Source organism: Mus caroli, chromosome 17 (assembly GCF_900094665.2).
Source record: "Mus caroli chromosome 17, CAROLI_EIJ_v1.1, whole genome shotgun sequence".
In the NCBI taxonomy this organism is placed as follows: Eukaryota; Metazoa; Chordata; class Mammalia; order Rodentia; family Muridae; genus Mus; species Mus caroli.
This window is the reverse complement of record NC_034586.1, coordinates 67836875-67861685: the sequence shown is the minus strand read 5'-3', so window position 1 is coordinate 67861685 and position 24811 is coordinate 67836875. Positions and strand designations below refer to the sequence as shown.

The 24811-nt window shown below is 45.8% G+C and overlaps 2 protein-coding genes across 4 annotated transcripts in view; one reads left to right on the top strand and one right to left on the bottom strand.

Annotated features, from left to right (window-relative positions):
• The window catches only part of Alk (ALK receptor tyrosine kinase), a 717836-nt gene extending 697442 nt beyond the window's left edge, over positions 1 to 20394 (top strand). Inside the window, exons 25-29 of the mRNA XM_021185679.2 lie at positions 4558 to 4650; positions 7955 to 8056; positions 14133 to 14267; positions 14989 to 15079; positions 19251 to 20394. Coding sequence (XP_021041338.1) covers positions 4558 to 4650; positions 7955 to 8056; positions 14133 to 14267; positions 14989 to 15079; positions 19251 to 19940 — 1111 coding nt within the window. The 3' untranslated portion in view covers positions 19941 to 20394. The remainder of the gene's footprint in view (positions 1 to 4557; positions 4651 to 7954; positions 8057 to 14132; positions 14268 to 14988; positions 15080 to 19250) is intronic.
• Positions 20395 to 23301: 2907 nt separating this feature from the next.
• Positions 23302 to 24811, bottom strand: part of Clip4 (CAP-Gly domain containing linker protein family member 4) — a 97283-nt gene continuing 95773 nt past the window's right edge. For all 3 annotated transcript variants that reach the window (XM_021149448.2, XM_021149451.2, XM_029471329.1), the window contains one exon: positions 23302 to 23449. In XM_021149448.2, coding sequence (XP_021005107.1) covers positions 23307 to 23449 — 143 coding nt within the window. In that variant the 3' untranslated portion in view covers positions 23302 to 23306. The remainder of the gene's footprint in view (positions 23450 to 24811) is intronic.

Below are 24811 nucleotides of genomic sequence, written 5' to 3'. Positions count from 1 at the left end.
CAGGACCAGTCCTCTGTGCCTTCATCCAAAGCCACCTAGTCCACTGCCCTTTTTACTGTGCCCAAAACATTCCATAAACATCAACTCTGGGCTGTACCATCTCTCAGTTGAGGCACATTAGTGCTCCTTTGGAAATCAGCCTCCTTTGGAGTCCCCCTTCCCATATCTTTAAGTCTAGATTCATCTGTTTTCAATTTGTACGCCACCTTGATGACTTCATGTCTGCCTTTGCTTCTCATGGAGATGGCTGTGTTGCTGGCGCTCCAGCCAAGGGATGGATCATTTCACTCACTGACAATCTGAAATCAGCTTCCTTATGGTGATGCCCCATGTTCTGTAACAGATAACAAGATCGCATTCTCCCAAGACTCCTACCTCCAGATCTAGAAATGGTTTGTGGAGATCAGAATGAGAATATCTTAGTAACAGTTTGCTGTTCCTTTTTATGTGTATGTGTGTGTGTAAGTATATGGGGGTGGTGAGAGTACATTCATGTTCATGTGGATTATGTATGTGTGTATATATATGTAGACTGCCGGGGCGGTGTATGCAAATGCATGGGGAGGTCAGAGGTTGGCATCAAATGCCTTCTCCCATCACTCTCCATCTTATTATATAAGAAACAGTCCTTCCCTTATGCCAGAGCATATCACTTCAGCTAGGCTGTCCCACAAGGAATTTCAGAGACCAACCTGTGTCTGCCTTCCCAGTGCAAGGGTAATACCAGGAAGCATTTGTTGAACCCCAAAGACCAAGGAGGCGCTGCTCCAATGCAATCACACTAGGGTTCTGTATTCACAAGCTCAAGCTTGGACTTAAGTCACCACACACCTACATGATGGTTTCGGTGGAGAAAAGCCCAACACTCATCAGGACAAGGTTTTATAAGATATGACAAATGAGGGGTGAGTGTTTCAAGCATCTAAATGGGGGGAGCTACTGTGGTCTTTAATATAATTAAAGCTGGTGCTGGGACCCAAACCATAAACTTAACTTCTGCTTTCCTCCTGATTCCTGGTTGTTAGAAAGGGAAGTGCCAGGGGCAGGCTTATAACCTGAAGGTGCAGATTTGTTGGGGAATAACCTGGAAACTGGTGCAAGATGCAGGTCTTGTTGGGACCCCTGGGGGGTAACCTGGAAACTAGTGGTAGGTATCAGCCTGTTAGTTAACTTGAATTCAGCCTTAGGTCAGGTCTCTAAGATGGAATCTGAACCAAAAAAAAAAAAAATTGATCTCTCAGGAGGTCACAAATCCAAGCCACCACCCCTGGTTTTTATGTGGGTGTTGAGAGATCTGAGCTAAGTTCCTCACACTTTCACGGCAAGCTCTTTAGCAGCTGAGACATCTCCCCAACCTCTCCTTTTGTCCATTTCAAGAAACTAAATGTCAAAGGTCAACTGAAGATTGTGCTGAGTGACCGGCTCGAAAAGAAATGTCTGGAAATTGCCCACCTCCCTCGGAGCTTTTCTCCTGGGATCCTGTGGTAGTTTTTAATCAGGGAAGTGCCTTTTGCAGTTTCTGAGTAGTTAAGAGGTTCCTGGGACACTCCACAACAGTTACCCTTGTAACTCGTCCTCAATGGACACCCTTAAACATGGCCCCTCAGATTCCTAGGCTGCCGCAAGACACCTATTCTGAACTCAGAGCAGACTCCCTCCCCAGCCACGAGCTCCCATGTTCTTTCTTTACTAAAATGATTGCTTTTGGACATGGTTTAATGAAATTTCAAGATGCGTATGCCGTTCTACCAATCCCTTGTGTGTCTGATGGCATTATTTCCTTATCATTAAACTCAAAGTCACCTTTAAAGTGATGACCTCACACACTTCTGTGTAAAGTGATGACCTCACACACTTCTGTGTAAAGTGATGACCTCACACACTTCTGTGTAAAGTGATGACCTCACACACTTCTGTGTAAAGGCCTTTTGGGAGATGTAAACATTTTCCCACGCACTTCATTCTTCATTCTATTTCTCTTCAGAATTAATGGCTAATTGTTTTTCCTTTATTTTGATGCCATTTTATGCGTTTTAAGGTTCAGTTTGGATGTCTTGTGAACCACTGCTCCTCAAACTCCAACCGTACGAATTGGTTAACAGTGTCCAGGTCTCACCCCAGACCATCTTTCTGAAATCTTAAGCCATGTTCTCAATCATACTTTTAAAAATATTTTCAATTTAAACTTTTATTTTATTTCATTTCTCTTACATTTTTTGATGAGTATGTGTGCTTTGCCTGCATGTATGTATATGCAGAGTGTGTGTCTTGTAATTATGGAGGTCAGACCTGGAACTGGAGTTACAGATAGTTGTGAGGCACCACGTGGTTGCTGGTAGGTGAACCCAGGACCTCTGCAAGAGCAGAAAGTGCTCTTAACTGCTGAGCCATCTCTCCACACCCCTCCCTTTTACCTAATTTTTTTCTCTTGCATTCTTTTTTTCCCATTTTTATTAGATATTTTCTTCATTTACAATTCAAACGCTATCCCAAAAGTCCTCTATACCCTCCTCCTGCCCTGCTTCCCAACCCACCCACTCCCACTTCCTGGCCCTGGCATTCCCCTGTACTGGGGCATAGAATCTTCACAAGACCAAGGGCCTGTCCTCCCAATGATGGCTGACTAGGCCATCCTCTGCTACATATACAGCTAGAGACACAGCTCTGTGAGGTACTGGTTAGTTCATATTGTTGATCAACAATATGAACTTACCTTATTTTTAAGGAGAAGGTCTCACTAGGTAGCCCAGGCTGGCCTAAAACTTCTGTTCAGCCAAAAATAGCTGCAAATTCAGGTCCTTCTGTCTCAGACTTTCAAGTGCTAAGAACACAGACACATGCCACCTTCCAGAGCTTTCTACTTCCTTCTTGAATTTGTGGGGTGTGTGTGTGTGTGTGTGTGTGTGTGTGTGTGTGTTATGTATACATATATGCATGTTTCCATATATGTGGGCATGTGTGTAAGTGCCAGTACATGAGTGCCTGTACATGAGGATGCCCAAGACTGCTGTCAGGTGTTATTCTCCATCACTTTCCCATCTACTCACCAAGGCAGGCTCTTTCAGTACAATGCAGAGCTCATTACATGGCTTGTCTTGCTAGCCAGCTTGCTCTGCAGACCCCCTGTGTCCACCTTCCAAGGCTAGGGTTGCAGGCATGCTACCACACCAAGGCTAGGGTTGCAGGTATGCCACCATACCATCCTGGCATTTATCTGGGTTCCAGCCCACACGATTACACAACATGTGCCTTAACCACTGAGAAATCGCCCCGTGCATCCTCATTTTCAGATGTCGTCTTAGCCAGTTGTTTATCCTCCAAATTCTACCCCAACCAAGGATAAGAGCCTCCATGAAGTCACTTGAAGTATAAAAACACCATCTGTGCCTCCCTCAGGTACTTGTTGGTTTTTTTATGCTCAGGGCTTTAACATGATTAGCAACACCTTCCTGACTTCTGACTGGGGCCTCAGTTCCCACAGGTATGTCAACTGGGAAGAATCGGTGTGGGGTCAAGGTGGACAGGTCCAGCCGTGGTGCCTCGGAGGCATGCTGTAGGAGAATGGGCCATCTGGAGCCCAGGAACGGAGTGCCAACTTCTTAGCTTAGAAAAAGTGACTCCAGATGCAGAGCTTAGCAATGGTGCTAGATAAAAATCGCAGGTGTCAGAACTATACTGCTTATTAAAAAAAAAAACTAGAAATGTTTGGAAATATGGTAACCTACTTGAATTTGAAGTCATACTGTTCTGAAATGTTTCTTCAAACTGCTAGCAGAGCACTAACACTAACCCATACTCTATGCACAACAGTATTCCAAAGCCAGATAGCATTTCTTATGCCCCAGTGCTATCTGCCTTTAGCTTAGATTTTTCATAAAATGAGGATCATTGTAATACCCTATGCATTGTAATGAGAATTAGACTTTAACAATGCCTATCGCACAGTAAAAGATCAGCAAGCTTTATTTTAAATTATAGATGCCTTCATTGCTCATTTCTCACTAAGCATTGTTATATCAGTTGCTTTTCTGTTGCTGAGATTATAAAAACAACAACAACAACAACAAAAACCCACCTAATTTCGAAGGCAATCATGAGAAAGAGTTCATTTGGGCTTACAGTTCCAGAGGGAGAGTCCATCACCATGAGAGAAGCACCAGGAAGTCGAGAGATTACATCTTCACCCGCAAACACAGAGAGTGAACGGGAAGGGGGTGAGGCCATAAAAACCTAAAGGTCGCCCCTACTGATGCACTGCCTCCAGCAAGCCTCTGCCTTCCAAAGATTCTACACCCTGCCTTCAAAAGCACCACCAACCAGAAACCAGGAAGTGTTCAAATACGTAAACCTGTGAGGGACAATTCTCATTCAAGCCACCACACATTGCAACCAGTGCCCCTAATCCTGGTCTGGAACCAGTGTGGCTGTTTCTTTTACAGTGAAGGATAATATAACAACAGAAATACAGGGTGAAGGAAAGAACTGTTTGGACTTCACAGAAGGTAGAGATCCTAGGATGCTTTATGTGTAAAATTAAGAACCCTGTTTTCTTCCCAGGGATATTGCTGCTAGAAACTGTCTGTTGACCTGCCCAGGAGCTGGAAGAATAGCAAAGATTGGAGACTTTGGGATGGCCCGAGATATCTACAGGTGAGAGGATTGCCTTGCTCTGCCCACACCTTCCTCCACCAGCCAGTCTCCTCAAATAGATGCCTGGGCTGGCTTATATCTAATATCACCTTGTATCTTGTCAACTTCCCACATGAAATTTCAGTGAGTATATTCCAAGACATCAGAACCACCATACTTGATAGCATGGTTTGCCTTGGCTTATCACTCAGATTCTAAGCCTGAGTCGTTGGCCATGTTCTCACACAGAGAATGACATGGACACTTGACACTTGACGTGTGGAAAGCTTTGAAAGGGGTTTTTATGTCTTACTCAACCCCCTCCCCTCAACACTCAAAGATTCTAAATGGCTTTCTACAGTGGCTTTCATCACAGGCATGAGCTCTCCAGGAAGGACAGGCAAACAGCCTTGCCCACACCCAGAGGCACAGAAATCGAGTTCACCAAAATCCCTAGCTCAGCTTCATTGTCTGTTCCCCTGTGACAGTCTCAAAACAACATAAAAATTACCAGTGAAGGAATGATCATGTAGTGAGGTGATAGAGTCCTTGTAAGGTATGTATACACAAGGTCCAGTCTTGGTCTTCAAGACTATAAATAATGATAATAATAGTAATAAATACAGAGGGGTTTTTTTTATATATAAAATAGAGTGGTTCTGTGGAACTTTCTCTTTTTACTCCCCATTCTTAGTTTCCCCTTCTATTTATTTTCAACTCTGGCATGGCAGGTAAGATGAGCATACTCTTTGCATGGTTGCTAATTAACCCATTCATTGATGCAACTAAGTGGGATCATGGGCACATAGAGCTTTCATTTCCTGAGGATTACATAAGAAGCCATCTGGAAGCCACAGAGGACTTTGGTGAGAATTAATACCCATCTCCAGAGACACATGGGTGCTACTGTCGTGCTGGGACCTATGGCCATAGTGTATGGAGGACAGAACCGTGAGGAGTTCTTTGGAGCTATCCACAGCAGATAGTGTTACCTGACTTCCAGATCTTCCACTTTACCTCTCATCCCTGATCTTAGCTATTTTTCTCATTCCTGGGATATTATATGCTGACAAAAGCATCTTAAGGAAGAAAGGGTTTGGGGGGGTGGGTCTTGGCTCAAAAGCACAGTCCATCATGGTGGGGGAAGTCAAGGCAGGAGAGGCTGGAAGTGGCTGGTCACATCACAGCCACAATCAGGAAGCAGAGTGCGATGAATGCATGCTCAACTTGCTTTCTTCTTCTTCTTCTTCTTCTTCTTCTTCTTCTTCTTCTTCTTCTTCTTCTTCTTCTTCTTCTTCTTCTTCTTCTTCTTCTTCTCCTTCTCCTCCTNCTTCTTCTTCTTCTTCTTCTTCTTCTTCTTCTTCTTCTCCTTCTCCTCCTCCTCCTCCTCCTCCTCCTCCTCCTCCTCCTCCTTCTTTTTCCTATCCAGAACCCAAGCCAAAAGAATGATGGCAACCCCTCTAAGGTGTGTCTTCCCACCTCACTTAACCTATTTGAGACGATCCCTTACAGGCATGCCCAAAGAGGTTTGTCATTCAGGTGATTCTAGATCCTGTCCTGCTGAGAATCAGTTTTAACCATCACAGCCTCCCCAAGTCTCTGCATCCCTTCTTGTACTTTCTCTGGACACTGGGGATGGCCTCCAATTTCAAGTACAGCAGTGTAGTGTGTTATCCGGCGCTTTCTTCCTTACTGGGTCTTCCTCTCTGACAACTTCCTGGAAGTCAGGATTTCCATCTCCATAACACACACTTGAACTAGGTAAATTTAAAGCAATGAAAATAGGGATTCTGGACCACAGTTTCAGAGCCCTAAGTCCCTAATCATTGGTTTGACTCTGTTGTTCAGCCTATGGTATTACAGTACATGGGGACAGGAACACATGGCACCATGTTCACCTCATAGTGGCCTCAAAGCAGTGATAGAAAAAAGGATGACTGAACTGTGGTCCACACATCTTCAAGACATGCTTCTAGTGACCTAACTGCCTTCTGATAAACCCCACCATCTAGAGCAGGGACTTTCAACCTTCTTAATGCCGTGACCCTTTAATACAGTTCCTCGTGTTCTTGTGACTCCCAACCATAACATTATTTTCATTGCCACTTCATAACGGTAACTTTGCTACTGCGATGAAATGTAAATATTTTTGGAAATAGAGGTTTTTCCAAAGGGGTTGAGAACTGCTAACTGAAAGGTTCTACTACATCCCAGAAGTACGCCAGGTGGTGACCAAGATTATAGCACACGGCTTCTAGGGACAGCTAAGATCTAAATCAAAGCAAGCCCTTATGTCCAGACGTCAGCCATACTTGTTTTTGCTGCGGTCCCATGCATTTATAGACGAGCTAGGCTGGAATGGTCTTTGAAGAGAACTTGACCAGCTCCATGAATGCTGCTCTGTGCTGTCTCTAACCAGCCGCTCCTTTCTCTACCCTTATTGTACGTACAGAAAAATCAATCTCTCATCCACAGAACTCCATGGCTCCTATATTATCACACGCCATGTCTGGGCTGCAATCTCAGGTGTGTGGTCTCGTCCACTGAACTGTATCCTTGGGAGAAAGAGAGTCTATGATTTATTTATCTCCTCAGTACATGGCAGAGTACTTGATACATTCTAATACTCAGAGCATGTTTATTGAAGTCATTAATTAGTGTAGACAGCTGGTAGGAAGCTGCCTCCCATAACACACAGAGGCCCAGAACACTAGGTGTGGAATTGGCTTAACGGGTAAATGAGTTAATTTATTAGTTCTTATTAGCCAGTTGTGTCAATGGCATTACTGATGAAAACCAATAAATTAATTCGTCTGTGTGCTAAGCCAGCTCCACGAGCAGCCCCGTGTCCTTCTGTCTGGGTGTGTTACAGGAGGCAGCCTCCCTCCGGCCAGCTGTCTACATTATTTGTTTGGTACCTACAGTGAGTGAAACGCCACTGTCAGACTCCCATGGAGGGTCAGAAATGAGTAAGACACAAGCCCTCCCATTCTGGAAGTCAAATTACTGTAGGTCATCAGAAACACGCTGTACTTCTAAGGGCACAGTAATGTTATTCATCGTGAGTTATAATAAACAAAACCCAACAGGGAAATCTAAACAACTGCTAGGAGGGACCTTAGTCACTGCATAGATCTTTTCCTCTGTGCCTCCAGTGGGCCATTAAGTGACACCAAGATTCTTAACTAAATGATCTGTGCTCCCCTGCTCTCCTCCCCAGCCACCCAGGCCCTGTCTTTAATTTTGGTTTGTTCTGAGGCAGGCAGAGCTTCTGTTCATTGACCCCTTCAGATCCAAGCGTCCGTCTCCTCTTCTCCCCACACAGGGCCAGCTACTACCGAAAGGGAGGCTGCGCCATGCTGCCGGTCAAGTGGATGCCCCCTGAAGCCTTCATGGAAGGGATATTTACCTCTAAAACAGACACATGGTGAGTCTTTCCACTGCCCTCTTCCAAGTATCACTGTGGCTCCAGATGAGGACCATGGACCACCTGGACCACACTCCTCCGGGAGCCCCTTTGCGGGTGAGATGGGGAGGAAGAAGCCTCCTCAGTAAGGCGCGGAAGTGATCATTTATCAGAATGGCCAGAAAGGCCTCTTACAACGCACATCACCAGACCCCACCCTGAGAGCTGATGAAGAAGGAATGGGATTCACGTGAACTTGCATTTCTACCAAGCTCCCCAGTGAGACTGACTTCAGTGGGTGGGAGGCCGCACATTGAGACTCCTTTATCAACCGTTTAAAATGGCAAATTGAACACAAGCTCCCTCACAAAGCATGAACACACACACACACAGACACACACACACACACAAACACACAGCCAGTAAAAGGAGTCTTTAGAATTGCATTAAACCCCAAAAGAAGAAAAAAAAAGATGGGGAGAACAAAACAACAACAAAAAACACTTAAAGCAGGTTAGACCTGGACAAGCTCGTGGAGAAGTCATTTCCCCACAGGAAGAGGAAAATGTTGACTTTCAAACCTACGATTCAGAGTCAGAATCACGCCGTTCAGGCTCCTGAGAGTCCCAAATGTGCAGGAATTGAAAGCATGGGAATAGCAAGTAGGAAAATGGGTTAAAGGTCAGTAAGAATTAACCCACTCCTCTGGCTCCACCCTTCACCCTCTGAATTCTTCGGCCTGGCCTTCCTCTGTCATTAAGGCCCATGTTCTCCCATCAGAGAGATTCCTAAAGTCCCTCGTGTTGGCAGCCTCGACACCACCATCAAGCTTGTTCTTTCAACCCTCGAAAGAGTGACCCCAGAGTCTCTAGTGGAGTGGCCACACCCGAAGGGACCCCAGCTGCCATCAGAGGCTAAAAGCAACAAGCAGAGGATGTGGCTTTGCTCCAGAGCCGAGACTCTCAGCCTTCCTAACACTGCAACCCTTTAATACAGTTCTTCACGTTGTGGTGGCCCCTGACCATACAATTATTTTCATTGCTACTTCCTAGTTGTAATTTTGCTACTGCTATGGACTGCAATGTAAATATCTGATAGACAGGGTATCTGATAAGCAATCCCCAAAGGGGTCACAACCTATAGGTTGAGAACCGCTGCCCTAGAACCCCAGAGGGACCAACTGCACAGTATCATTGTCACATCTGCCCAGAAGCACTTCTTTCTGATGCGCACGCTTCATCTGAGAACAAATTTCCATTATGTTACAGCTCCCAGTGAATGGCTTCTTTTTTTTTTTTTTTTTTTTTTTTTTTTGGCCTGGCTACCATAGGAAATACCAAAACCGTCAAGGAGGCTCTCTGAGCCCAAGGGTCTGTGGACAGCAGCATCCTTGCCAGGTCACAGGGACAGGGGAGTGACAGGGAAGTAGCAGAGAGGGACTCACAGATGAGAAAGCTGACAAGCTCAGCCTCAACCAGGAGACTGAGGCCAGCATCAGCATCCTGTCACCTACTTAGGCACACACTCCTAAGATGAAGGATGTGAGCATGGTCCTGCCCAAACTCCTTAGCCCTGGTGTAATCGTAAGAAAGGCAGGTGAGTCCCAGCTGAGAGATACCCCACCAAATCCCTGACAGGGCTGCTCAAACCTGGCGAGGCCACAGCAAGAACAAGGAAGAACCCTAAGGGAGCGTGGCCACTCAGTGTGATGTGATGCCGTAATGGGATCTGGGAAGAGAATGGGGAAATTCAGCGAGAGCTGAGGAAATCTGAATAAACTATGGGTTTTAGTTAATAACGCCTTAATGCCGATCCATTAATTATAATAAATGTACCATGCTAATGTAATGCTAAAAATAGTGGAGAGCTGGGTACGGCATGCATGGAAACAGTATTTGCAACACAATCCCTTCACAATGTGAACCATCCTATTACAAAATGAAGTTTATTTCTTTTTAAATCTGATAACGGAAATGTAAAAGCTGTGGATAGATTGGAACATGGAATTAAGTAACTCTTCAGGGAAATGAAACAATTCTAAAGGGACAAGAGGCATAGGAAAGAAAGAAGAAGAAAATGGAGAAGATGGAGCCAATTGATCGGATATCCTAGCAAAGTTAGAGTCCCAGGAAGAAGGACATGGGAAATGTAGAAAATAAAATTGGCAAAGAAATGCAGGAACATTTCTCCAGAATAGAACCTCCGTCTCCGGTGTGAAGGTATCCACTGTCAAGCAGCAGAACTTGAGAGCCACAGACAAGCAAACCACCATAACATTCCAGGACTCCGCGTGCTTCTATGCAGGAAAAGAGAGAAAATGGTCAGAGGCTAAAGTCACGGTGTCAAAGTGTCATGCAAATGGTCCCTAGCATAGAAAACACAAGGCCATGGGAATGGCCCGAGTTTTGAAAGCCCCACATTGAGGTGACAGCCTTAGATGGAAGACCCCCCCTTCCAGACTTGGGTTGACCATTGGTTATTTCTAGGCCTGGGAGATTTGCCTTGAGCCAATAACCCAGTGAGTCTCAAAGTGGGGTGCACAGGCCAGCGATGGTGGTGATAACTTGGGTAATCATGGGCAACACCCACATCCCAGCCCCCTTCTCCCTCAAACCTCATGCATCAGGAACACCAGGGGTGGAGGCCTCGCCACCTGTTCTAACAAGGCCTCCAGAGGAAGAACATGGGCACCAGAGTGGCAGCCACCCGCCATGCCCCGAGGCAGGATAACAAGCACAAGTTAGTAACTGTTCCGAATACCTTAGTGTCATGTGACCCATCAGCCTTCTCTTGAGCATGTGACAGTAGCCACAGGTTGACAGGGCACAGATGCCCTTGGGCCAAGATCTTCATTGGCACACAGTTTACAAAACAGAAAAGAAGAAAAGAGCAGCCTATCTCATTCTCAATCAGAAGATGGAAAGACAAACGGACAGAAACTACAGACAGAGTTGTATAAAAAGGCTACACTAAGCCTACAGTCTCAACTCGGAAAGATGTTCATCCACATTTAAAACTTTAAAATAATTTTGCAATGCAAAAATATTGATGGAGTGAATATACAGTCTTAGTTGTACATTCTTCACTTGTTCAAAGTGGGAGATGCACTCTAAACTTCAGTGGAGGGGCCAAGGGGAGAACGGATGGGGAGGAGATACGTCTATATTTGTGTATTCAAGAAGAAAAGGCATCAGGAAGGCAAAATAACACCCAGATTCTCTCAAATGATATGCCACATACCTGTAACCCCAGCAATCGGGGTGCTTAGGCAGAAACACTGGCAGTTTGTGACCCACCTGGGCTACATAATGTCAGGCCAGCCTGAGCTACAAGCAGACCTTGTCTTGTCTTTTAAATAACTAACGACAAAAGGTACTGCAATCACCAATGAGTAGCTGTCTCCATTTACCCATCTGTAGACAGAGAATGTATAGTGAAAACTCTTCAGGCCTCTGCTTTGTTGGATGTTTTTATCTGTTATAATGTTATTTGCTAAAGTGGGGGAGGGGTGCCTTCTTTTCCCTTTAGATCGGAAAGGCCACAGGAGAGGGGACAATTCATGTTCTTGGCAATAGGTTTATTGCACCAACACAGCAACAGTGAAAGCTGTGCAGTGAGTGCTGCTCGGAAGGCGGTTCTCTCTCTCTTCCATGTCAGGCCCGTGTTTTCTAAGAGCAGAATCTGCATCGACGTACTAGAACGAAGATGGATTTTCTTTCTCTGAAATCTGATCATCAAACTAAGAGAATAAAACTGTCATCCAGAGAGAAAATATCATTTCTGGAACCTAATAAACGGTGTTCTCAAACGTCCTTTAAAACAAATAGCAGGGAAATCAAAAGACAATTTCCAAAAGAGGAAAATGTCTCACTTGATGTCAAAACACAGACAGAAAAAGTAAAACAGAATATTTTCAGTGCCGAAAGCAAAGAGGTGAGAGGAAGTGGTGGGTGTGTCTATTAAAGACAGCCCCACCTTTAATCAAAAGCCAGTGGGGAACAGGGCTTATTTTATAAAGTGTTGGAAGAGTCCTTCAGACAAACAAGCCAATTTTGACCCTTCTCTCCCACTGTACATTAAGTCTAGCTGAATTCGAGGAGATGAGAAAACAAACACACCTAGAAGATAGCAAATATGCAGCCTTTGGTAAAGAGAAGATTGCAAAACTGCGGAACTCAGAGAAGTCACGAAAACTTAAGAAATATATTTAATGACTTGAAAATGAAGGCCATCGTTACACTAAGATATTAGTCACAAAGCAACTAATAGAGATTGTGGCTAGACTCGGCAGTGCGTTCTTGTAATTATAACTCTTTAAGGCGCGGAGGCAGGAACGCCGGACTCTCAGAGCCTGCCTGACTACAGAGCGAGTTCAAGGCCAACCTGATTTACTGCCAAACATTGAATTTAAAACAAAGGAAAATGGGACACAGGGCTGGAGACTGAACTTGGTGGTTAGAATGCCCAGCGTGTGTAAGACCCTGGATTCAATCCCAGCCTCACCTTAAAATCCACCAAAAAATAAGCATCTTTGTTTTTGATAAAAGATTAACATGTTTAAAACATACAAAGAAGGTCTAGGACTCAAAAGGCAAATTGAGATACTACAATAATATTCCCTGACAGATAACCCCGTGCAAAAAATGTGAACAGACAATATATGATTAGATGAACAGACTTCATTAAAACACTCTACCATATAAAGTCATGGGTTGCCATATTTTCCCAGACCTGAATTCAATGCCCAGAACATACATGCTGGAAGGAAATATCATTGATTTTTTTTTTTTTTTTTACCATTCTATTAGTCTGAGACCGTTTATCTAAGGAAGTTCTGGTAACCCATCCTACATTCCCAGTACTCCGGAGGCAGGGGGATTTTGAGTTTGAAGCTCGCTGGGCAATGAAGCAAACTTGAAACCTCAAGCTGTAATACAGAATGAGACTCTGTCCCAGAAAAAGTAAAATAAAATTAACTAAAATCAAGGTGCAGAAAGATGGCCACTCAAGGTTCAAACTATTTTGAAAACCGAAAGAAATGCGATAAGGGCAACCGTGTTTCATGGCAATCGAGTATTTCACAGACACTTCACACCCTAGTTATAAGACTTTTATTTTTAGCATGGAAAGCAATGGTTCTGTGATGAACTGAACAGAATCATCAAGGCTCCATAGCCTAGAAACCTAGGCACAGAGCTCCACCAGAATGAAGAACGTGTCGCAGGAGCCATCTTTTAATAGAGAGTCCTGGGTGGCACTTGGTCATTCTCTTCTCTTTTCTGAACCTAGAAAGTCCACTGGGACTGGAGAGATAGCTCAGTCAGTGACATGCCTGTAGGTGACATGCCTGTAGGTGACATACCTGTAGGTCACAGGAATAAAGACCTGCTTCTGTCTTTGGAACCCACAAGAAGGGAAGAAAGGATGGAGGCTGAGTGCTGGCATGGCTGGGGGGACAGGAACAGGTGGACCTCTGGGGTTCACGGGGTTCATACTCAGCCTAGCTTTCTTGGTGAGCCCTGGACCACTGAGAGACTGTGTCTAAAAGTGTTTTATAAAGTTTCTTTTTATTAAAAAGGCAAATTAGGAACAGGGGAAATGACCCCATGGTTAAGAGCACTTGCCTGGGTACCTGGATTCCAGTCCCAGCTCCCATACTGAACAGCCCACACCTGCCTATAACTCCAGCTCCAGGGAATCTAGCACCTTCTTCTTGCTTCTATGAACACCTACAAATACAAGCACACACACACACATACAGAGAGGGGGAGGGAAAAAAGACAGACACAGAGACAAAGACGAGAGATTTCATAATTCTTAAAAATTAAAGTAGATGGTTTCTAAGAAACAATATTGAAGGTTATTGTCCTTTGGTCTCCGTGTATATGTGCGCAAATGTTTGTATGCATAAGCTCACACACACACACGCACACACATGCACACACACACACACGCACGCGCGCGCACACACACATGCGCAGGGGAAAGGAGTCCTTTGTTACAGAAAATGGTTTAAAGGAAAACATAGTAAGAACTTAGGTTTCTCTGTATGTGTATGTGTCCACATCACTATCTGTGTCTTCTGTTCTCTGCCCAGGTCTTTTGGAGTGTTGCTATGGGAAATATTTTCTCTTGGATATATGCCGTACCCCAGCAAGAGCAACCAGGAAGTTCTGGAGTTTGTCACCAGTGGAGGACGGATGGACCCGCCTAAGAACTGCCCCGGGCCTGTGTACGACCTTTGGGAACTTCCTACTAGAAACTGAACATGGTTTTGTTTTTATTTGGATCTGCAAATGCACCTTTAAAATTAAAGTGAAGTTGGTAGCCTTCTTTTAAGATGTCCCGAGAGTGTCCCAGAGACTTCCGTAAGATGGGTCAGTTTTCCGGCCCAACAAACACAATAATGTTATCCCAGAAAGGTATCCATTACTAGGCTAGAGGCTGCTGCAGACTCACTTCTCCTACATGTCTCAGTTGCCTTTAGAAATGTGTACCCCAGACCCACCCAGTTGGCCCTGCACTCTTAAGTATATCTCCCTTAAATATCACCCCCAGCACGCACGCAGGAAAAAGAGAGAGTGGGGCAGTGGTGGCGCACGCCTTTAATCCCAGCAGTCGGGAGGCAGAGGCAGGCAGATTTCTGAGTCCGAGGCCAACCTGGTCTACAGAGTGAGTTCCAGGGCTATCTTTCTTTAAAAAACAAAGAGGGGGGGGTGAGCTTGTCCCCTATAGTGTCCCTCACCTCCTTTCCAAAAAACAAGATGGGGAATAAATTACTTCATCCTAAACATGGCTTTAGAGAAGTGGCGTTTGATGTAAACTACCTGGGTGTCTTTGGGGATGATCCCCTGTCCCTCCAGCAGGGGGCAGCATAGATCAATCACGTGGACCTACTTGTCTCCCCTTCCGGTGCTTCTCCTGACTTTTCATTAAGGCGCTCATCCTTTCAGATACCGGATAATGACGCAGTGCTGGCAGCATCAGCCCGAAGACAGACCCAACTTTGCCATCATTTTGGAGAGGATCGAATACTGCACCCAGGTATAAATGTTTTCACCCCTTGACCAGCCTATAATCTACACGGGGAAACTGTTTCAAGACACCAGAGAATAGTGCTAATTGTGAGACCCGGTATTCCTGATCCCGGAAGTGACAGGATTTTCATCCCGCTTTGCCAATGTCCTACAATAAACACTGGAAACCTCCCACTTTCATGTCACAGGGCCAGACAGAATCTATTCAGTTCGCAAGCATAACGACGTCCCTGCTAGACAGCTAATGTTGTGTGTTCTTCTTAACAATTAAAGTATAATTGCATCATTCCCCTTTCCTCACTCTGGCCCCTCCCATCTCCAAACCCACCCCTTAACCCTGTTCTTCTCAAATTCATGGCCTTTTATTATTATTATTATTATTATTATTATTATTATTATTATTATTATTATTATTATTTATTATTATTTCATATGTATATAAATACTGTCTGCAGAATCTACTTTGTATTCCGTGTGATTTCATACGATTTCAGGGCCAACCACTTCTATTGGATAACCAATTAGAGGATTCCACCCGGGGGAGAATAATTCTCCCCTCTCGGCTACCATCAGTTGCCTGTAGTTCTTTGTCTAGGAGTGTGGCCCATGATGTTTCCCCCTGTCATGTTAGCGTGTCTGCTGATGTTTGGTTCTTCTTCAGGTACCCATATTGTTGCGGTATCAAGGACAGCTAGGCAGCTACTTGTTTTGTAAATGAAACGGGATATAAAGGAGAAGAACGATAGCTCTCAAGACTTACAACCTGGCTAAACAAACATTCCCATTAAATAGATAGTAATTACATAATAGCTAAACCGCTCTGGAGAAATGTTCAAACCATTTATCGGTAGCACTGGTGTGGACTTGTACTATATAAGTTGCTTTTCCATGTTTTTTTTTTCAAAGATTTGTTTTTATATTATGTTTGGGAATAAGTTTGCCTGACATGTATGTTTATGCACTACACACTTGCAATGCCCATGGTGGCCAGAAGAGGGCGACAGATCTCTGGTCTGGCATTTACAGCCACCAAGTGGGTCCTGGGAACTGAACCTGGTTCCACCAGAAGAGCAAAAAGGGTTCTTAACTGCTGAGCCATCTCCAGCCCTGGATTTCCACGTTGTTTTCATTTTGTTCTCAAGGAGGGTTCTTTTTTTTTTTTTTTTTTTTTTGGTTTTTTGAGACAGGGTTTCTCTGTGTAGCCCTGGCTGTCCTGGAACTCACTCTGTAGACCAGGCTGGCCTCGAACTCAGAAATCCGCCTGCCTCTGCCTCCCAAGTGCTGGGATTAAAGGCGTGCGCCACCACGCCCGGCCAAGGAGGGTTCTTTTTATCCCACTTTATAGAGGAGTAGCGGGCTAGGCTAAGAGAGATCCCTCTCCTGCTTCCTCCCGTCTTGACTGAATCGTGACTGTTCATCTTCGTCCTCAGCAGACGGTACCTCCCCACTCATCATCAGCTGGACAGGGGAATAGAGGTAGTTGCGGGAGGATTCTTTCCCTCCCGTGTCTCACACCGACCCAGAGCATCTTCCTATCAGGGTCTCACCAGCAGCCTCTCAGGACTTTATGTCAGTGACCAGTTTTTCCTTTACTGTATCCCATCCTTCCCTCCCTCCCTCCCGCCTCTGATCCTGTCAGCATACAAAATTAAATTAGCATCCTCTCCCTATGCCCTACACCCCCACTTCAGCCTTGTTCCCCAATTTCACTTCTACTAACGTTCTCTCCCACCTACAAGTTGCCCCCTCCGACTCCCTAACATGACCCTTTCCCAACTTCATGGCTTTTCACCATTGCTCTTGTTTGTTAAGGCCAGTTAGCGCCACCTGTACATATTATAATGCTAGCGTTACTGTTGCTGTGATGAAACCACGACCAATGACCAAAAGCAAGCTGGGGAGGAAAGGGTTTATTAAGCTGACACTCCCATACCACAGTTTATCACTGAAGGAAGTTAGGGCAGCAACCTGGAGACAGGAGCTGACGCAGAGGTCATGGAGGGTGCTGCTTACTGGCTTGCTTTTCATGGCTTGTTTGCTCACCTTCTTACAGAACCCAGGACTAGGAGTAGCCACACACACAATGGGCTGGGCTCGCCTCCATCCATCACTAATTAAGAAAATGCCCTACAGGCTTGCCTACAGCCAGATCTTATGGGAGCATTTTCTTAACTGGCGTTCCCTCTGCTCAGATGACTCTAGCTTGTGTCAAGTCCACATGAAAACCAGCCAGCACACCTTAGGTGCACGAGCATGAGCTCATCTGCTACACACAGGATGCCATCAGGTGTCCGTGCCACTGAGATATTTTAGAAAAGTCAAAGAGTGAGCCACTATCTCTCTAAATTCCCTCAACTGGGACCAAGGGCTGACACTTTCTGCAAACTTCAGCAACGGTGTGTCTAGCCACACTGTTCCAGCCCCCTCGTGGGTCCCAGCTGTGAGGGTGACCTGCCTTCTTCATCTAGCTGGACTTCAGTGGCCATGTTATTGGGGGAAATTGAGGATGAACCAGGGAAGCTTGCTTACTGACATTTAGTTTATTCTGTCCTAACAGGAATAGAATACTCTCATAAACACAAATACACATCCACATACCTTCTTTGGGGTGTTTTCTCCAAGATATATAATATCTTTGCGAAGGCAGGTGGTTGTACAGCTGCAGGCCGTAAAGGACTGACTGTGGGAGAAGCTGGCAATAAGTGAAATGACTTTTAAAAAGATATGTGTAGTTGTTTTCTTAAACCCTTTGCTGATGGAGACTGGACTGGTGTGCTGTTCTGTAAAACCTAAGTAACAGAGGTTTTCCCTCCATTTGCAAACATTATTACTGAATTAAATTTCCCTGGAGCTTTCTCCCACACACTTTCCTTTAAACCCATGGCAACCGCTTCTGCTCTCGTCTTACAGTCTATGACGCTGACAGAGATCTAGCATGAGCCAGGTTTCTGAATGGGCAAATGAGCCTCTGCCTTGGAACAGCTGCACAAGCAAGGAGACCACACAACACAGAGTCACCATCAAATACGAGGAAAGCTGCAGGCGCTTAGGGAAGGGGCAAACAACACCCTCTGTGCCAAATGTGGTGTCCCTCTTCCCTGCCTCCTTCCCTACAACAAAACTAAAGCCACATTATCTTTTGTCTTTGAAGGTTGCAAGGGTATTTTTGGAAATAGACCACAATATTTTGAAAGTAATGTAAAAACAAAAACAAACAAACAAACAACAAAACAAAACAAAACAAAACAAAAACAGGCTGGTAAGATCGCTCAATGGGTTAAGTAAGATTCTTGCTTGCCAGAATCAAATGACCTGTTTGACCCCCAGGACCCACATAGTGGGAGGGCAGAGAACTCCATAGGTTTGTCCTCAACTTGCACACACACACACACACACACCAAGGCACACGCATACCTGCACACATATACATACACACTATAAATTAAATCTAGTAAAAAATTTTTAAATCTGTAAAAAGTGCCCCAGGGGCTTCTGCTCTGCCCCTCCCATCCCACTGCCCCCAGGCATGGGTGCCTACCCCCCAACCCCTAAGCACTGGGTCCCCTCTCCTCCTCTGGTGAGATTTCAAGAGTAGTGGTGTTCACTCTGTGCTCTGATACCTACCTGTCAACTAATGTGTTAGCTTGCTTTTCTGTTGTTGTTTTCCGTTTTCGATAACCACTGTGTGCAAATGCACCTGCGGGGGGGGGGGGCGTTATTTCCTCGGAACACTTTGTCTATCATCACCGGAAGCCAGGACAAGAGCTCAAGGCAGGAACCTGGAGGCAGGAACTGAAGTAGACCATGGAGGGAGATTGCTTATTGGCTTGTTCCGTTTGTTTTTCATATAACGCTGGAGGGGTGCCCCCAACGAACTTAGCTCTCCCACACCCATCATTAAGAAAACGCCTCCACAGACAAGGCCACAGGCCAATCCGATGGCGGCAATAACTCAGTTAAGGTTCTCTCTCTCCTTCCAGGTGACTTTAGTTTGTATCCAGTTGACAAAAATGGATCAACTGTTAACAGTTAACTCCCCTCCCCGCCCCCTTCTCTCTCCTCTCTCTCTCCTCTCTCTCTCTCTCTCTCTCTCTCTCTCTCTCTCTCTCTCTCTCATCTCCTCCAGACACAACATCTCTCTGATTCTGTGTTCATCCATCCTCTCTCTGTCCCCACAGGACCCTGATGTGATCAACACAGCTCTGCCCATCGAATACGGTCCAGTAGTAGAAGAGGAGGAGAAAGTGCCCATGCGCCCCAAAGACCCCGAAGGGATGCCGCCTTTGCTGGTGTCTCCCCAGCCTGCGAAGCAGGAGGAGGCGTCCGCAGCTCCCCAGCCCGCAGCCCTGACGGCACCAGGCCCATTGGTGAAGAAGCCCCCGGGTGCGGGAGCGGGTGCTGGTGCTGGTGCCGGTGCCGGCCCGGTGCCCCGAGGTGCGGCCGATCGGGGCCACGTGAACATGGCGTTCTCTCAGCCCAACCCTCTCCCGGAGCTGCACAAAGGCCCGGGATCCAGAAACAAGCCGACCAGCCTGTGGAACCCCACCTACGGCTCTTGGTTCACCGAGAAGCCTGCCAAAAAGACCCATCCTCCGCCGGGCGCCGAGCCGCAGGCGCGGGCAGGAGCGGCCGAGGGTGGCTGGACCGGGCCGGGCGCGGGGCCCCGCAGAGCCGAGGCTGCGCTGCTGCTCGAGCCATCGGCGCTGAGCGCCACCATGAAGGAGGTGCCGCTGTTCAGGCTGCGCCACTTCCCCTGCGGCAACGTCAACTATGGTTACCAGCAACAGGGTCTCCCCTTGGAAGCCACAGCTGCGCCGGGGGACACCATGCTGAAAAGCAAGAATAAGGTCACCCAGCCGGGGCCCTGAGCCCCTGTACTCCACTAGCTTCTCCTCCTGGCGGAGCCGGAGCCCACCCAGAGGGAGATGGACAGGATGGCTCCACCACAAACCCGAGACCAAAACTTTCATTTTTGTGCCAACTTGTTTTGAAGTGCCACATTTTAAAAAAAGGAAACTTGTGTTTTTAAGATGTGTTAGAAGGTTTTTTGAGCATGGGTTCATCTATCCTCTCAAAAGAAGAAAATGCCATTCTTTAAAAAAGAAAAAAGCAATCAGTGCAAGGCCCAGATTGGTTGCGCCAAGTTTTCGTGCATGGTCTGCTGTACAGTCCCCTAAGGCTTCTTTCCGAATTTTGTGTGCGCTCTGCTTCCGCGTAGTCAGAAATAGCTGCTTCCGCGTCTCATCGGGGGGAGTCCTCGGTGTTTCCTTTGCCTTATGGATGTGAACCACTCGAGGGGCGGGCGAGGGAACAGAAATAAAGGAATTAATGTCAGTGACTCCGCATGGGGAGAGACATTCTTTACTTGGAAAAGAAGTCAGCTGACATCGCTGTGGGTGGTGGTTAGAGGCTTTTAATTGTTCTAACTCATTGCCTATTGTAAAAAAAAAAAAAAATGTCGTGACTAGTTCGTAGTATAGTGGAAAACGTGTATATATTCATCTAAGCAAAATGCATCCATCGCAAGTGCTTTGCGTATGAAACTCCAGTAGAGATGCAGTGAGTCAAGCACCCTGTTAACATACCTCATGCCTTAAGAAAAATCTTCCTACTAAAAGTAAAAAAAAAAAAAAAAAAAAAAAATACCGTGTGTGAGGTTTCCTACTGGATTTAAAACTCAAGATTGAAATTACTTCCACACTTTCCATTCATTCAGATCTGATCACTTTTTAAAACTCGAATAGCGGCGATACGTAGAAGAAGCATAGGAAGATACCCATGTGTGGATGTGTGCATCTATACATCTGAGGCCCAAACCTTCCCCCGAGCTTCCTCCCTTCCATGATGCACTGGGCCACTGGAGGAACAGGCCTTCCAGTGGCCTAGACCTGGTCGGTCCTTCCCCAGTTCTCCCAACAACACCCCCACCCCCTTAGCCATGAGATCCTGGTTTGCTGGGAACACAAATGTGGTTTAATACTCATAGCATAATTTATATAGATGCCAAGTGCAGGTTACAGCAAAGCATTTGGCATTAAAACTTGCCTGGAGAGTTAAGGTCAATGCTGTGTGTTCAGTGGGTCTTTCTGAACCTGGTTTTTCACAGATGACATTTATTTCTATGAAATGGAATCGGGAACCCATTAAATTTTATACACATGCTTATGCAATTCTGACTTTACCTGTATGGTTTTCATTTCCCCTTTCTCTGCTCTGTATTCTCACATCCAGTTTGTTCCTGGTGGGAGCCATGATGAAATAACTCTTTGGAGGGAAGACATTTCTTTTGTTACTCCCTAGGTACAAAGCATTTCCAAACATAGGGAGGGAGTGAGTGTGTGTGTGTGTGTGTGTGTGTGTGAGTGTGTGTGTGTGTGTGTGTGTCTGTCTGCCTGTGTGTATGTGTGTCTGTCTGTGTGTGTGTGTCTGTGCCTTTCTCCCATCTTCTCCATTTTGTCCACTGCAGAAGAGTCACTTTGAGAGTAGAGAACCATCATGTTCTACCATGCCAATTCCAGACAACTGTTGAGTTTCTGTAAGGCAGTTATCTGGCCCTCCAATTGATTCTGAACATCTAAAGATTCTCTGTTACACTCCAGGGACCACCTTTCCCAAAACATTTCCCATGGGATGTCCCTGAAGCTGGAAGACAGATATGCACAGCTGTGAATAACAGTTCTGAAAAAACGTTATCGGTAAAGTTTTCGGTTTGTGAAAAAAAAAATAGACACACAACCAAAAATCCTTGTTCCAGCTTACAAACCACCCAAGGGGATTCCAGAGTCTTGCTTCGAAAAAACACCATCCTGGAGGTTGATGCCAGAGGAGTAGTCTGTAACAGAGAGAACAGCTCCATTTTCTAACTGCAGCATCACTAGTCACTAACAAACTAGGCAGTGTGTGCCGCGGGGCTGAAGAGCGAGCTCTCATTAACAGGGGAATTTTGCCCCTTTCCGCTCTAAAAACAAAAAACAAAACAAAAAACCCTACAGATTCAGGTTGTGCCTTACTACCCCTGATGGATTTGTTGTTTTTCTGTCTTTATTGGGTATCAATGCTCCTGTAAATGACGGTCAAACCTTCAAGCCTGTGTACGTGGATAAGTAAATAAACGACTCCATACTGAGCCATGATGACATCAGATGTTTCATTGAAGTCGCTGTGACCCCCTCCCCTCGGTACCATGAATCTGGATTACCCGTCCACTACGTATTGCGGCAGCCATATGGCTGTGGCAATCTATACAGATGCTGGACTCTAATACATTCATTAACCATGGGAGGGAGTTCCACTTAGGATGTGTGAACAGGCCCAATTAGGGCTTGCAGGAGCCATGCTAATCAAACCATAAGCTAGTGTAATTATTTGTAGTCTGTGTCTATAAAGAAGGAATCAAAAAGGTCACGATGGTTCCGTGGAAGCGGCAGTCTGTGAAGAATGACCAGCTTGTTAACATGTGACACCGTCTATATATCAAATCAAAAGAGAGATGCAGCCGCTGTTTTTAAACAGCACGTTCTGCTTAGCAGACAAAGCTGGACTCTCTCACACCAAGAGCAGTCTGAGTCCTGGCTAACTGAAGTTAAATTGACTTGGGGGGCACCTCCATGTACAAAAGGACAGTAATGCCCCTGCCCTGATACCCCTGAGAGATCATAACGTGAAACTGCAAGCAGCCCTCCTGCACTCTGCGACCCCAGAGGCTGTGGGGTTGGTTGTCCTACCCACACTTGAGGACTCTTGGCTCTCCCACCGCAGGTAAGGTTTCCCTTCATCTACCATGTGTCTGGTGATGGTCACAAGACTGCCATCTTGACTGGCTCCTTTGGGGGCTCGGAAGAAGACTGTAAAGACTGAACTCCCAGAGAGTTGAAGACAAACACCACGAAAGGGAGCTCTTTCATCAGTTTAAGCGACTCTTAAACTAGTCACTTTCACATGATAGTTGGTGAACCCTAGAGCAGAAACTATTACGTAACTGCAGGCTAATTGTATTATTTGAAAATGTGGGGCTTTTCCATCCAATCCACAAGACACGCCTGTAAGCAGTTCTAATGACTGCCTACTGATAGGTTTTCTCCAGTAATACAGCAGGATTAAAAGTCCCCCCTGAGCCTTATAGCCCTAAAAAAGAAAAAGAAAAAAAAAAGCATATGAATTTATTCTACTCCACATGCAGGCTTTCCAGGATAAGATTCCCAGTGCTGTATGAAGTGTTGTCAATCTGTCTTTAGCTAATGCTTTTTTTTTTTTTCTTTTAATGAGTTCCTAAAGCAGCCACAATCTGACTTCACTGATTTCCCAGCAGCAGACGGTTCCCTGTGTTGCACACACGAAGATACAAAGCAGTGTTTCCTGAATTCCTTGACAGGACATCCTGAAATGAGAGAGGATGCTTGAGGGTAGCTGGTATTGGGGTTCTGTTTTCACCTGGTTCCCTGAAGCAGGTCTATTTAATTTCTAAGGCATCTTTGGATACAGACTCTTCTCCAGTGTTTCCACTCTTGGGAAGTTTGACGGGAACTGAGTGATTATATAAACTTACTGGGGCAGAATGAAAGCTCTGTGAATTAGGACAGAAAACGTGTACTTTCTGTGGCACGACCCATGTAACACAAGTATGCCCCCCCCCCCCCACCTGTGACAGTGGTGTCGCCAGGCTATGCTCGGAAAAACTCCAGTCATGGCCTGTTTTCAGTTCTCACATCCACTTCCTCTCTGGACACCCTGCACACTCTCCTCATTCCATGGGGACTTCCCTGGCAGGACTCGCCCACATTCACCTACCATGTTCCCCTGCCAGCTGGTGTCAGTTAAAATTCTTATTAAACTCTCAGCCTGAGCAGCTAGACTATCAGATCTCCCAGAAATATTTACATTGTAAGGAAGCCATTTGCCTGCCAACAGAGATGAACATCAAGTTGGTAAAATCTCAGATGATGACATCGTAAGGTATGGTTAGGCACTCCTCTATGGCTTCACAGACAGCAAGCAAGAAGGCTACGGGTTAGGGACCATGTCAGACAGCAATCGCCCACCTGGGTCACTCAGGCAAGGGATTGGAATTTTCTCCTTTTAAAAATCAAGAGATCCAAACATGGTGGCAGCACAAATCGTTAATCCCAGCACTGAGGAGCCTGAGGGAGGAGGCTAGCCTGAACTACACAGAAAGACTATCTCAAAGAAGTTGGGGGAGGGGAGAACCTATGAAAAAATGAAGGGTTTGGTCTCAAGGGAGCCCTCTAACTCCCAACTGAGACTTCACCTGGGTCAGGTGAAACCTGATGGTCAGCTCATAATCGGCTGAGCATCGCTGTGTATCCTTTACCTTACCAACACACTTAGGGCCAAAGATCATGAATTCAGGGCTCAGCCCTAGTGAGACAAGTTATATGTAAACTTCAAGAGAAGCAGACTAGAAGGGTCAGCCTCCTTTCACTTTTCCCCTCCCTAGTCCAAATCATAAAACCATTAGCGAAATGAAGTAGTCCTGGATGGCTTCCTGCGAGCCACACAGTGGACAGAACTATTAGCCATGTCTGATGACCACTGCACCTTCCGTGTAACTTCCCTCACGTCTCTAGTATTTTCTGCAACCACAAGTCTTGTGGCTAGACTGGGGATGAGCAGCCTGGTGCCCTGGCAGTGGTCAATTCATTTTTCTATGTGTCCACTCTCAAAGAGGGGTGGCCAAGCCCAATAGGATTGCATAGGGAAGTGTCTGAATTTCAGCACTGTC